We start from the raw sequence: 13,249 nt of genomic DNA on the forward strand, positions 1-13,249 counted from the left end.
CCTCAACCCAGGTGATACACCTTTGAGATGAAATAGAACAGAGATTGCGAGTCAGGCCTTCTCATCCATCATCAGTGTCTGACCTCACAAATGCTCTATTGGATGAATGGGCAAACATTCCCACAGAAACACTACAAAATCTTGTGGAAAGCCTTCCCAGAAGAGTGGAAGCTGTTATAGCTGCAAAGGTGAGACCAACTTCATATTAATGTCTATCCATTTAGAATGCAATGTCATAAAACTCCCTGTTGGTGTAATGGTCAGGTATTGTAATAATTTTGTCCATATAGTGTATAATGACTAAAAGGACATGTGCCTTTAAAACATTAACTTGGCTTATCACATTAAATCAAGACACTTCAAATATTTCGGTTTTGCTTGTTCCTACATGTTCCTTAACAGGTATCATCCCGCATGGTCTTTAATAAAAATAATGATTGTTACAGTAGGCACCAATCATTTTCTTTTGTAATAACCTTTATCATTATAACAAACATGTAGGAAAAATTGCAGTTTTATTAGTAGAGGTTAGTCTTTAGTGTTTCTGAGAACTGAAATGGAAGAAATGGTACTTGTGATATGCCAACCAAAAGTATATATCAATGACTAACTTTGATAAAAGGGTAGATATCTCACTAGTGTTGCAACATGTACCAGAAAATCAGTTCTTCTATACAGTACAGCAAATTGAAGGAACTGTAATGACATTTTCATTTCAATTTATTGTAATACTAAACTGAAAAATAACAGAATTTTTCTTTTCTACATAGAGCTTTATAGTTGGCTCAATGCAGTCAGGCAGATAATGTTCTCCTGGCATCCGCCAAACCCAGACTCATCAGACTGCGAAACAGAGAAGCGTGATTTGTTACTCCTTAGAACACGAGTCCAGTGGCGGTGTGCTTTACACTAGAGGACTGCATTGAGAGGCAGGTCCCACGGGACCCGCCAAAAAACTTGCGGGCGCTGGCGGTCTTTCTGGGGATGCGGGCGGGAGCGGGCGGTCAGGCACTGTACCTGCGGGTCCCGGTAATCCCGCGCAGCCTTCTCGCTGCTCCCTTACAGTGTCTCCTATCTTGCTCCGCCCATGAACAAGGTGGAGTCACGTGATGTGATGTCACTTCCTGTGACTCCGCCTTGTTCCTGGGCGGAGCAAGAGAAGAGACGCTGTGAGGGAACAACTCGAGGGCAGCCTTGCGGGACTGCGCGGGAAATCAGGTAAGGAGGCGGGCGTGATTGGCCACAAATGTGGCGGGAGCGGGTGGGATTGGCCACAAATGTGGCAGAAGCGGAACACCCACATTGCGGGAGCGGGATTCAAAACAGCGGGAGCGGGCGGGAGCGGGATTAAAAAGGCAGTACCGCGCAGGGCTCTACTTTACACCACTCGATCCAACGCTTGTCATTGTACTTGGTGATGTGAGGCTCGCATGCAGCAGCTCAGCCATAAAAACCCATTGCATTAATCTCCTGCTGCATAGTTTTTTTGCTGATCTTAATGTCAGTGGAAGTTTGGAAATCTTGAGTTATGGAATCAGCAGAGGGTTGGCGACTTTCACGCACCATGCGCCTCAGCAATTGGTGACCCCACTCTGTGACTTTAGGTGGTCTTCTGCTTCATGGCTGAGTTGCTGCTGATCCTAAAAGCTTCCAATAATACCACTGGCAGGGATGAAGTTCACGAACTGACTTATTGCAAAGGTAGCATCCTATCACAGTACCACGCTTCAATTCACTGAGCTGTTCAGAATGACCCATTTTTTTACATATGTTTGTGAATACAGACTGCATGGCTAGGTTATTGATTTTATACACCAGTGGTAATGAGTTTGATTGAATCACCTGAATTCAGTAATTAGGAGGGGTGTCCCAATACTTTTGACCATATAGTGTATTATCAAAGGCATGGCTCTTAAAAAGACAAATGTCAGGTTGTTAAGATGGTCAGACATTTTCCCTTTTTTGTGGGATGTATATGGAAAATCTATACTATGAGTTAGCATTAAATCATTAATCCTGCTCAATTATTATTGTTTTAATGGCTAAATGAGCCATTTGGTTGCCAAATCAAAAAGAATAAAGCAGTCACTAAAATGCAAAAGCACAAGAACTGTATTAAGAAAAGTTCAAATAATTCTGTGTTTGTTTCACAGAATTTCTATTTAGGGAAAACAGGTAATGAAAGTTACAGACAAACATATGAAAAAGAAATCGAAATGAAGGTTGATTGAGGCTTCTGAGCCAATTAGAAGACAGCTACATATTAAATAGGGTTTCTGGCCAGATGATTTGCAAATTAATTTGAACTACTATAAGAATTAATATTTTTTAAGTTAAGATCAAAGCTTTACTATCTCTTTAAAAAACGTAGCCATGGAGAAATATAGAAAGCTAAATTATGCTACGGAGCTATGCTAGAGCTTCCAAAACCCATTGATCTCTAAACTGAAGTGTGTTATTGCATTTTCTGACTTTTAGTGTTTCTTGAGCTGTGCAATTTTCTAATCAAGTATTGATGGACAATATGACAGATGCTATTTACATGTACTTAACTGGATATTCTGGTCAATCCTGAGCCCTTAGATAATATATTTGGGTATATAAACACTACTGCATAAGACTGGACATTCCTCTACCATTGTTTTGCTGCATTGTCATGTTATTTGTGGATATTTATGAGCAATGCATGCTCCATGGCCACATTACCCATCAGTCCCATGGGTTACCCCAAGATCCTGGAGCTATTTTGCAATTTTTACCATATGTGGGTTTAATTAAGATTTTTATTTTCTCCATTTGATTTACCCACTATACATAGTTACAACCATACAAACATACAAAAAATTATTTTTTACAGACATACCCGGTGCCTTACATAGTATCCTGTAGGGTAGTATTTTTAATACCTTTGGCATAAAGTGTTTGGGAGTAGTGAACAGGGGGTTTATACTTTTTTACATGTAGTGCTAGGGCAATGGGATGTAAGGGTTTTTATTATTTTTTATTTTTTGAGCTCTTTAGAGATTTTTCTTACTTTTTATGTATACCAGTGATGTAACAGTGACATCACTGAGCTCACTGCATTGTTTGTTTATTATTTATTTATTTTCCATAAAAATAACAATATTTTGCTGTTTTCCCTTTGTGGGAAGTGGGAGAAACATTGCTTCCCATAGATCCCCCTTCATTGATCTCACACCAAAGACTTGGTGATCGCAATGCACGGGATCGGTCGTTAGGGGGAGTAATCTGATATCCCAGCAGGGTTTAGACAAACCATGCAAGGGATATCCTGTCCAGCTGTGACCTTCCTGTAGATGTCAGCAATGATGTCTCCTGGAAGGGAATGTCTAACACCACTGGGTTTCCATGGCTGAGCAGCTGCACACAAGCTAAAGATCACTATGTACAATGCCAAGCATCAGCTGGAGTGATATAAAGCACACAGCCTCTGGACTCTGGAGAAGTGGAAATGTGTTCTCTGGATTGATGAATCATGGAAGTCTGATGGACAAATCTGGGTTTGGCAGATGCCAGAAGAATGTTACTACAGGAATGCATAGTGCCTACTGTAATGTTCGGTGGAGGAGAGATAATGATCTGTGTTTGTTCCTCAGGGTTTGGGCCCCTTAGTTCCAGTGAAGGGTAATGTTAATGTTACAGCATACAAACACATTTCAGACAATTGTAAACTTCCAATTCACTGATTGACCCTGTTCACAAAGCAGTTTGCTCAGACAAATTTTGCTTGCAGGAACTCATGTAGCCTGTAGAGAGCCCTGACCTTAACCCCACTGAACACCTTTGGTATGAATTGGAATACCAATTGGGAGACAGGCCTTCTCGTCCAATATCTGTGCCTGACCTCACATTCTTTTGGATGAATGGGCACAAATTCCCACATACAATCTTATGAAAAGCCTTCCCAGAAGAGTGGAGGCTGTTATAGCCGCAAGAGGGTTTTAATGGGATGTCCAATGTCCATTGGATGTCAGATAATGTAATTGAAGATTGCAGTCTCTTATAATGAACTCTGCATCGAAATATTTGTTTTCCTATATATTTAACACTAATAAAAACAGTGATGTGGTAACTTTACCCTTGCATCCTAATTCTGCTGTTCTTGGAGTCACTTTGGTGTTTTTGTTTTATTCCCCCAACACAGTGCTGCGTGTTACTTTAACAGAACCAACCTGTTTGTTTGCAAATGTTTGTTACAGAATATGGAACAACATTCTAAACATTTATTTGACATGTGTTGGATATTTTAATTATGCTCATGTACCAGTACCTGCAAGCCTTTGAATGTTGCGTTGTGCTTTAACGTGACTTCTAAGGGAAAGTAGAAGAAACATCTGAAAATAAATATCTGATAGATCTCCACCCAGTTTTGACAGATCTGAATATCAGGCTTAAAGCCTTCAGCAAGGAATACAAGTTAGAATATGTAAGTTAGAATATGTATGTTAAACCTGCAAGGCATTATTATTCGAAACAACTTGTATTCACGATTTTCTCATGGAACTGTGAATAGTTATGCATAATTATAGAGCTGGAGTAAAACATAAGGTCTTTTCCTTTGGCAGGACAAGCTCGAAGTCTGTGTGTTGTAATGTTATTTATTTTGTAGATTTTTGGTGATCTCCCAGTATTGCTTAGATGTGTCCTTCACCTACAATGCAGCGGACCATGATGGCACTTTAGAAATCAATATTCTATCAAGAATTTGCTTTGTGGCTAAACCCTATCTCTTCATTGCACCAAAGCCTTAGCCTGGCTACCAGGTTTTTATACCAAAAGCACAAATGGGTCATCATACATTTACTTAAAAGATGCTTGTATGCCAAGAAATCCACACCAATTGACAGCTATTGTTGACATGGGAATTGTTGATATGAGAACAGAAAGGTCAATAGCTTTTTAAAATTTAAGATCACCTATAGATATAGTATGTGCTCTTTTCTATGTATTGTATTTATCCTTAAGGCAGCAGAAACGGCAGTCACCAGGGCTGTGTACATTGTCTATTTAAAAGAAAGAATGATGTTTAATAGGATGGACATAGTAAATCTATGGTATTAAATGGACAATCCAGCCATCATATGCACATTAATGCAGTAAGCATACTGTATACCACATATGAAAAGTAGTTGGGGAATGGGCAAATGCAAATTGGGGCACTACATAAATTTAAAGGGGCCGCTCAGCTATCATATGCAAACATACAACATGCACAGTATGCTATTATCCAACTTTCAAATAAAATATGTCATTGACATGTAAATTATGCATCATCTATCATTGGTACTAACCTGTTCCTCGACTTGTTCTGGGTGTCACTGTGGTGATTTGTGAATGGCTTTACTAAAGTACATGATTTGGTACATGTGAAAATAACTTCTAATAATTGTTAATTATTACATACATTTGTGTTACGTAAGCCTTTGCATTTCTTCTTCAGTTTTACATAAATGAAAAAAACAACTACTCGATTGGTCTCTTGCAAGTAATAATAGTAAATATAAAATTATAAAAAACTGTTTTGCATACTTCAATGGAGGCGAATACAAACTAAAACAGAGATGTTTATTGATACAATGACAGAATTTGATAAAGGCAAGATGCAGGGAGCCAATCTAACCCATGATGTTGGCTAATTAGCTAAGGATATTAATGTGCTCCGGTTTCCAAAACAAGACGTTTGTGTGACTCATACACATGACTGAAAAAACATACCTAAATGGCAACAAAAAGGAAGACACTATGCATGTTGGGAAATAGCTTTCATTGAACTTTAAGCGATTGAGCCAGTTATCCACAGAATGGCTTAACTCTTTTCAAGTGGTCGCAGTTTGAATTCTACCAGCGACTTCTTTGCTCATAAATGCAAAGGAGTTGGGGACATCTTTCATGGTATGCATCGACAATTTATTGTTGGTTAAACATATACCGTATATGGAATATAGAATAGCTAAAATGGGTGTTTTCCATGAAATCTTATACTTAATCAATTGCCTCACATAATAATATATAATATATAGATATGATAATGTAATGTTACCATATGTACTTTGTCTTCTCGGGGAGTGTAACCTGCATTGGCTGGTATAGAAGAAGTTGACGATCATCACGTATATAGCTAGCTTCCTCTGAGAATGCTGTACTATATGTTTTATAGAATGTGTTAGAGAATGTGAAGCATTTCGATTTTCTTACCCTGTAGATAGCTGATTGTTTTCATTGGAATATCTCTGACCAGAAGGACAGCTGGTCATTCTACCTGCTGGTAATTATCTATAATAGAAAAGCAGTAATTTTAATGTGACCTTTCCCCTCACGATGTATCATATTTCTCTTTAATAATATCAAGACATATTGAATACTTCTATTAAAGCAGAACACCAGGAGCTTTTACTCCTGGTGATTCTGTGCTCCTTGTCACACACTGGGTAAGCAGGTTAACGAGGGGCCTCGGTGCAGGGATAGCGTTGTCTGTTTGTACACTGCGATTCATGGTGCAAGGTAGACAGGCAAACAGCAGACAGAAGTGCGGGACTGGAACTGGCAAGGCTGATGCTGAAATAGAAGCCCACCAGCAGGGCACACGACTGGAAGCTCACTGGCAGAGCACAGGACTGGACATGCTGATGGAAGCCCTCAGGCTGGGCACACGACAGGAAGCCCACTCGCAGGGCACACAACAAGAAGCCCACTCGCAGGGCACACAACAAGAAGCCCACTCAGAGGGCTGAAGGCAGGAGCAATACAGAATCAGGTACAAAAGGAAGCCAGGAATAATTCAGGAACAGGACCAGGGCAAAACGGTCCTATTACTACAATGCCAAGGCCCAGTTTGCAGGAAGCTACAGCCCTTTATACTGCAGGGCAGCAGATAACGAGGCCAGGTGACAACAAAAGGAGGAGGGCAGAAACATAGGCAGAGCGGCCACTAGAGGCTGAACTAGGAACAGTCCAAAAACCTAAATTCACAATACAGGAGCCAGGAAACCAGGGCAGAATGTCACACTCCTTAAGAGTTGAAGTCTAATTTTTGATAATGTGCTTCTGTTCCTAAATAAAGCTCCTGGTCTATATTGGCACACAATGTCTTCTTCATGTAAGAGACCACTTATTTATATCTGCAATAAGGGGAATACCCATATGTGAAAGATTCAAGGGCAGCCAATGAGCAAAAGAAGTTATAATAAAGACTTAAAATATAAATATATAGCGTAATCATACAGTATCTTCATTACAGAGTGCGTAAACCAATTTTGAAAAGTAGGCACGAATGGCTCAATAAGAGGGCCTGGGCATAAAGTGACAAGGAAGTAAGAAGAGGGCAGTCAAAATAGGCAGAGCTTAGGTTGGACTAGACTAGGATACCTTTAAGCCCTTTTGCCTCCCATTGAACTCCTAGAAACAAGCACATTAGAATGTGGTTTCAGATATAGACAGCAAAATGACACATACTGAATGAAAACAGATACAAATACAAAAAAACTGCTTCCTAACCAATCAATCCAGCATAGGCATCCCCATGGATAGAAGGTCTCAGCTATCATAATGGCAGGATGTCAGGAATATCTGATCGTACTGTGGGGCATGCGGCTGTCATGTTGGCAAGGGTTTCAGTGGGGCAATTTTCCCTTGAGCTGCTCTAATTTTGTTGGGCAATAGCAGGTCTTTTTTGTGCATTTTACTTGTAATTCCAAACATCAAGGAGTATAAAATACTTTAGGCCGATTGAATCCTCTCTCTTGTCATTTTAGGGACAAATTTGTGTAGGACAGGACTTTATACACTAAATAACCAAAGTATGTGGACACCTCTGCAAATTATTTAGTTTAGGTGCTTCAGCCACACCAATTGCTAACAGGTGTATAAAATCAAGCACATAGGCAGCCATCTGGAAACGTGTCCTCTGGAGTGATGAGTCTGATGGATGAATCTGGGTTTGGCAGATGCCAGTAGAAAGCTAATTACTGGAATGCATAGAGCCTTCTATAAAGTTTGGAGAGGGTTTGGGCCTCTTAGTTCTAGTGAAACATATTGTTAATACTACAGCATACAGAGGCATTTGAGATAAGTGTATGGGTTCAAATTCGTGGCACCAGTTTGGGAAAGGCCTTTTCCCTATTCCAGTATAAAGACATGGTTTGATTAGTCTGGCGGGGAGGAACTCGATTGACAGCGCTGACCTTGAATAGGATGAATTGGAACACTGTGAGCCAGCCCTTTAGGTTCAACATCAGTGCCTGACCTCACAAATGCTCTTTTGGCACAAAGTATCATACACTACAAAATTTTGTGTTAAACTTTACTGGGAAATTTTATTGGACTTGTCCCTGGGCTTAATGTTGCCAGCCCTCCCTTGAGTATCGCAGCTTATTAAGCCAGTAGTTCAATTCCCTATGTATTTACCTTTTGAGGCATTTCTACTGCCAAAGCCTAATGTCCTCAAGTGTTTTGCCAACACTAAACACATTTCAGATTTTTATTAACATGTATTCTCCCAAGGAGCTTATGTTAGAAACTGATAAATATTTTGCATAGGACTCAAGGCTAAATTGACAGTGAAATCAAATATTGAGGGTGTATGTTTCACCCTGCGGCTGCATGTTTCACCTGCCTGCGTAAAGGAATCCTTGTTTAAAAAACAAAAATAAAACAGTTTCACATACAATAAAGGAAATTAGATGATGACATAGAACCTTCTTGTAATAATTTCAGTGAACCAGCACTAACATAAGAAGATACGTGGGTGAGATATACTAGGGCAGTATAGGTTTTGCCACATTAGGTCCAGTAATGCAAAGTAAAACTGCATCAAGACATACAGTACTCAATCATAGACTGAGTAACATGACATTTGAGGGTATACTTCATACCTTTATACAAAGAGCTTACAATTGCATTGCCCATCTCTGAATGGAAATCACTCAATCCTTTCTGCACATATAAACTCGACTAAGAAGATTGCTAAATATAATGGTAAACATTATCATGTTTTACCATCTCTTTTCAAATGAAGGTAATAATCCGCGTAAAAAATTCTAGCTCATCACGGCTTATCTTTAGTACATGGGTCTGAAGTATATGCATTATCTACAGGCTGTAGATGAAAGCATACATTCCTAGGGCCTGCTTTTCTATGATGTATGTAAGTGCTTCATGGGGGCAACACATACTATTAGTTACCCCTTCATCCTCATTAGTGTGACACTACTCTCATAGAATATATAACTACATCACTTTATTAGTCCTTGCTCATAACATTTTGCTTTCATAAATATTATTAAAAGAGAAATACATATATTATTGCAGGTCAAAAATATCAGAAAGCCCTTAGACCAGGGGTGGGCAATTAATTTTCCCATGGGGCCACATGAGAAATTGGAATGGTTTTAGAGGGCCAGACCAACATACGAAGGCTCCATGCACATTGCCGTAATGGGGCCGTATTCCAGCCGCCCGATTTGCGGCCAGAATACGGCCGCCATTGAAAATGAATGGCGCTGTAATACGGCGCGGTGAGCAACCGGTGTTTCACCCCGTTTTACGGCGCGGCCCCCGTGTCTGCCAATGGAGAGGGGAGCGGTAAGGAGCACTCCCATCTCCTCTCCGCAGCAGCACGCCGTAGTTTCGCCTGGGTTACGGCCCGGGCGAAACTACAGCAGTGTGCATGAGCCCTTAACTTCATTCTACCAATACCTGTATACTGCATACATATACTATCCCTTCTTAAAAAAATGGTAAATGAAACTTTACAATGAGTCAGTGAAAAGATAATAAACTTTAATGAACCTGCATTACAGTATATGCATCCTTACCATTTTTTTAAATCAGATATTTCTTTAATACATTTTTCAACATACAAAAACAGAGAAAAAAATCACAACAGTGACAAACACCGTAACATTACCATTTTTAATGTATACAAAAACGTTCAATGAGAGAAATCTAGCCTGTTTTGGGCTTGAACAAGTGCATTAAAATCAGGTTGAATATCCGAGGTGGCTATGCGAAGGACAGCACACAGGTGATCATCACTGAGAGAGGATCTGTATCTGGATTTGTTGAACTGCATCATTGAGAATGTTTTTTCACATACGTAGGTAGATCCAAAGAGAACTAACATCCTCTGAGCATGCGTCCTTATGTGTGGAAAGTTTTCCACCTTGAGAGAAGAATAAAACTCCAGCAGTGATACTGACTTAAAATGCTCTGCCAGTAGATTGTCAGACTGCAGATCAATGAGTTCAAGCTGGGCATCACTGGGTGCATTATCCACACTGCATGTAAAGGGAGAAGAAATCATGTGCATTTCACTCTCAATTGCTTTGAAGTCTTGAAATCTTCTGGAAAACTCATCATGTAGTGCCCCTAACATGGATGAATACCTTTGGAGGTGATCAGCTGATGGTGTGACTTCTTTCAGTGTTGGCATGTGAGTGAGAATTTTGTCCTTCAGTTGACTTGAAAGAAACGTCAACTTTCTCATGAAAGCTGTCACAAAGTTGAACATTTCATGTACAAAGAGGCCTTTGCCTTGCAGCTTGACATTTAGTTCATTCATGAGTGCAGTCACATCAACAGCAAAGGCCAGATCTGCCATCCAGCGTGTATCTGAGAACTCTGGGATGTCTTTGCCTTTCTGCTCACAAAACTCCTGAATCTGGGCTCTCAGGTCCCATACTCTTTTAAGCACCTTGCCAACACTGAGCCATCTCACAGCCGTCTGGTAGCCTATGTCACTATGTTCACTGTCATGCTCCTCCAACAGTGCAACAAATTGTCTGTGATTTAGTGCTCTTGCCCTGATGAAATTAACTATCTTAGTTACAATATCAACAACATGGCTGATTTTTAGCACCGACTTGCACAGCACCTCCTGATGAATAATGCAATGCAGAAATATACATTTCTGTTCTGGATTCATTTCAGTCACTTTTTCTTGCATCCGCTTCAAAAGTCCGACATTTTTCCCTGTCAGATTTGGACAGCCATCGGTTGTAACACCTACCAATTTGTTCCATTTTAGTCCTAGCTTGTCCATGGATGCATTTACCTCTGTAAACAAATCACTCCCCGTTGTAGTATCTTTCATTGATCGCATAGCTGCCAGCTCTTCCATCATCTCAAAGTTTTTTGTTATCCCACGTAAAAAAATAAGTAACTGGGCTGTATCTCGGATATCACAGCTCTCGTCCAGAGCCAAGGAAAAAAAGGTAAAATCATCCGCTTTCTTTTGCAGCTGAAGCTCCAAATTCCCCGCTATGTCTTCGACCCGTCTCGTTATAGTTCGCCTGGAGAGGGGCACATTTGCGAATGCTTCTTTTTTCTCAGGACAAATTAGCGCTGCAGAGTCCACCAAACATTCTTTGACAAACTCCCCATCAGAGAATGGCTTACTGTTTCTTGCAATTTTGTAGGATACTACAAAGCAGGTCCTTACGGCTGCATCCCTGGATGAGTGAAGCTTTTTAAAAAATCCTTGCTGACTTTGCAGGTTTGCTAGCAAATCTTCAGATACCCGTGCCCGCTCTGCCTCCGTCAAGTTCTTGTATTTCTCTCCGTGTTTAGTCTCATAATGGCGGTGCAAATTGTAATCTTTAAATACAGCTATCTGCTCTCCACAAACTAAACACACAGCTTTACCTTTGGTTTCAGTAAATAGATATTTAGAAGTCCATTCTTTGTTAAAAACTCGGCATTCTGCATCAATTTTTCTTTTTTTAATGTTAGCCGCCATATTTAAGGGTTAACAGCTAACCTCGGAAAATAGATTTTTTTAATACACAGTAGTATGCTCCTAGGAGAGGGCACAGAGAGCTGCCCCAAGAAGAGAGCTTAAAAAGTGAATATTATTAGCATTATTATTATTGTAATTACAATGCAAAGGGAAAAGTCCTGACACTTACCAATGACGAGCGTGGAACGATTGTCCTGGCACTCCCCAAGGTCCGCAACGAGCATCCTGGCACTCAGAAGTTACAGTGGCATCACTTACTCAGCATCGGGAAGCAGTGAAACTACAAACTCCGAAGCCTTGTCCATTTTGTTAACTTATGTGCTGTTTAATAAAGTTATTCAAGCCTACGTCATTGGTAGAGGTGCTTGAATAAGTAAGGCCTGAATAACTATTAGCACAGCACAGAAGTGAACAAAATGAACAAGGCTTCGGAGTGCATAGTTTCGCTGCTTCCCGTTGCTGACACCGGACTCATTGGTGAGTCACCAGGACACTCTTTGCGGGCCGGTCCGAGCTATTCAGCGGGCCGGATGTGGCCCGCGGGCCGTGCTTTGCCCAGGTCTGCCTTAGACCATACTAGAAACAAGTTCTTTAGATTGGGCAGTAAATCGGGTAGGCTCATAGCAACTATAAAACAAGTAATTACAGCAGATAAAGTAATATTAACAACCACACATAATATTAGGAAGAAAGTCCACTCCTTCTTTACTTTCCTCTTTAAAGCTGTTCAAGATGATAAAACTGCAGGAACTGACCTCATGCAATGTGCGCAGGTTACAAAACTAACAAATGACCAGAGAGAATGTATTAACTCCTCAATAGAACAGGAGGAGTGGAAAAGGGTAATACTTTCCCTAGCTCCTAACAGAACTTCGGGACCTAATGGATTGTCGGTGTAATTTTACAAATCACTGGCACAACATCTGACCCCAACCCTTACAATGCTTTCTAACCATGTCCTCCAGGAGGGAAAACTCTTTTCCACACCCACCAAAGCTAGAAGGATTGTATTGCCCAATAAAGCTGCCACCTGTGTTCAATCGTATCGGCCCATAACACTGCTCTACCAGGACATCAAAATCCTGTCAAAATTGATGGTTGAGAGACTCCAGACCTTTTTGTTCCTTCGTTGCTGAGACACCACCAGTTGGACTTGATGAGGGGTAAAAACCGTAAGAATGCCATCGCTGCAGTGGTACGTGCTCATCAAAGTCAGGGGGCTCCCCAAATAAGAAATACAAATTCTGAAATGCAGATTTCAACAACCGTTGGCCAACAGTTCTTAAACTTTGTATGCAACCTTTACCATACCCTCCTGACAACCATAATGACTAATGGGAAGAACACGGAGCCCGTTACTTTGGAGAGAGGGGTGTGTCAGAGATGCTCGCTGTCTCCACCTCCTGTTTATTTTGGCCCTTGATCCTTTGCCTAGGATCCTGAGTCAGGAGCCCAAATTCATTGTGGTTAAAGGTTGGATCAAATACACTTAAG

General features: G+C 40.6%; 1 protein-coding gene across 1 annotated transcript; it reads right to left on the reverse strand.

The window, feature by feature from the left end:
• Window positions 1-9,949: 9,949 nt before the first annotated feature.
• LOC149300290 (general transcription factor II-I repeat domain-containing protein 2B-like) lies at window positions 9,950-11,755 on the reverse strand. The gene has a single exon (XM_089485281.1). The coding sequence runs from the start codon at window positions 11,753-11,755 to the stop codon at window positions 9,950-9,952; it is 1,806 nt and encodes a 601-aa protein (XP_089341407.1).
• Between the last annotated feature and the right edge of the window lie 1,494 nt (window positions 11,756-13,249).

This window comes from Sceloporus occidentalis, unplaced genomic scaffold, assembly GCF_023333645.1.
Source record: "Sceloporus occidentalis isolate IW3139 unplaced genomic scaffold, rSceOcc1.0.p SCAF_25, whole genome shotgun sequence".
In the NCBI taxonomy this organism is placed as follows: Eukaryota; Metazoa; Chordata; class Lepidosauria; order Squamata; family Phrynosomatidae; genus Sceloporus; species Sceloporus occidentalis.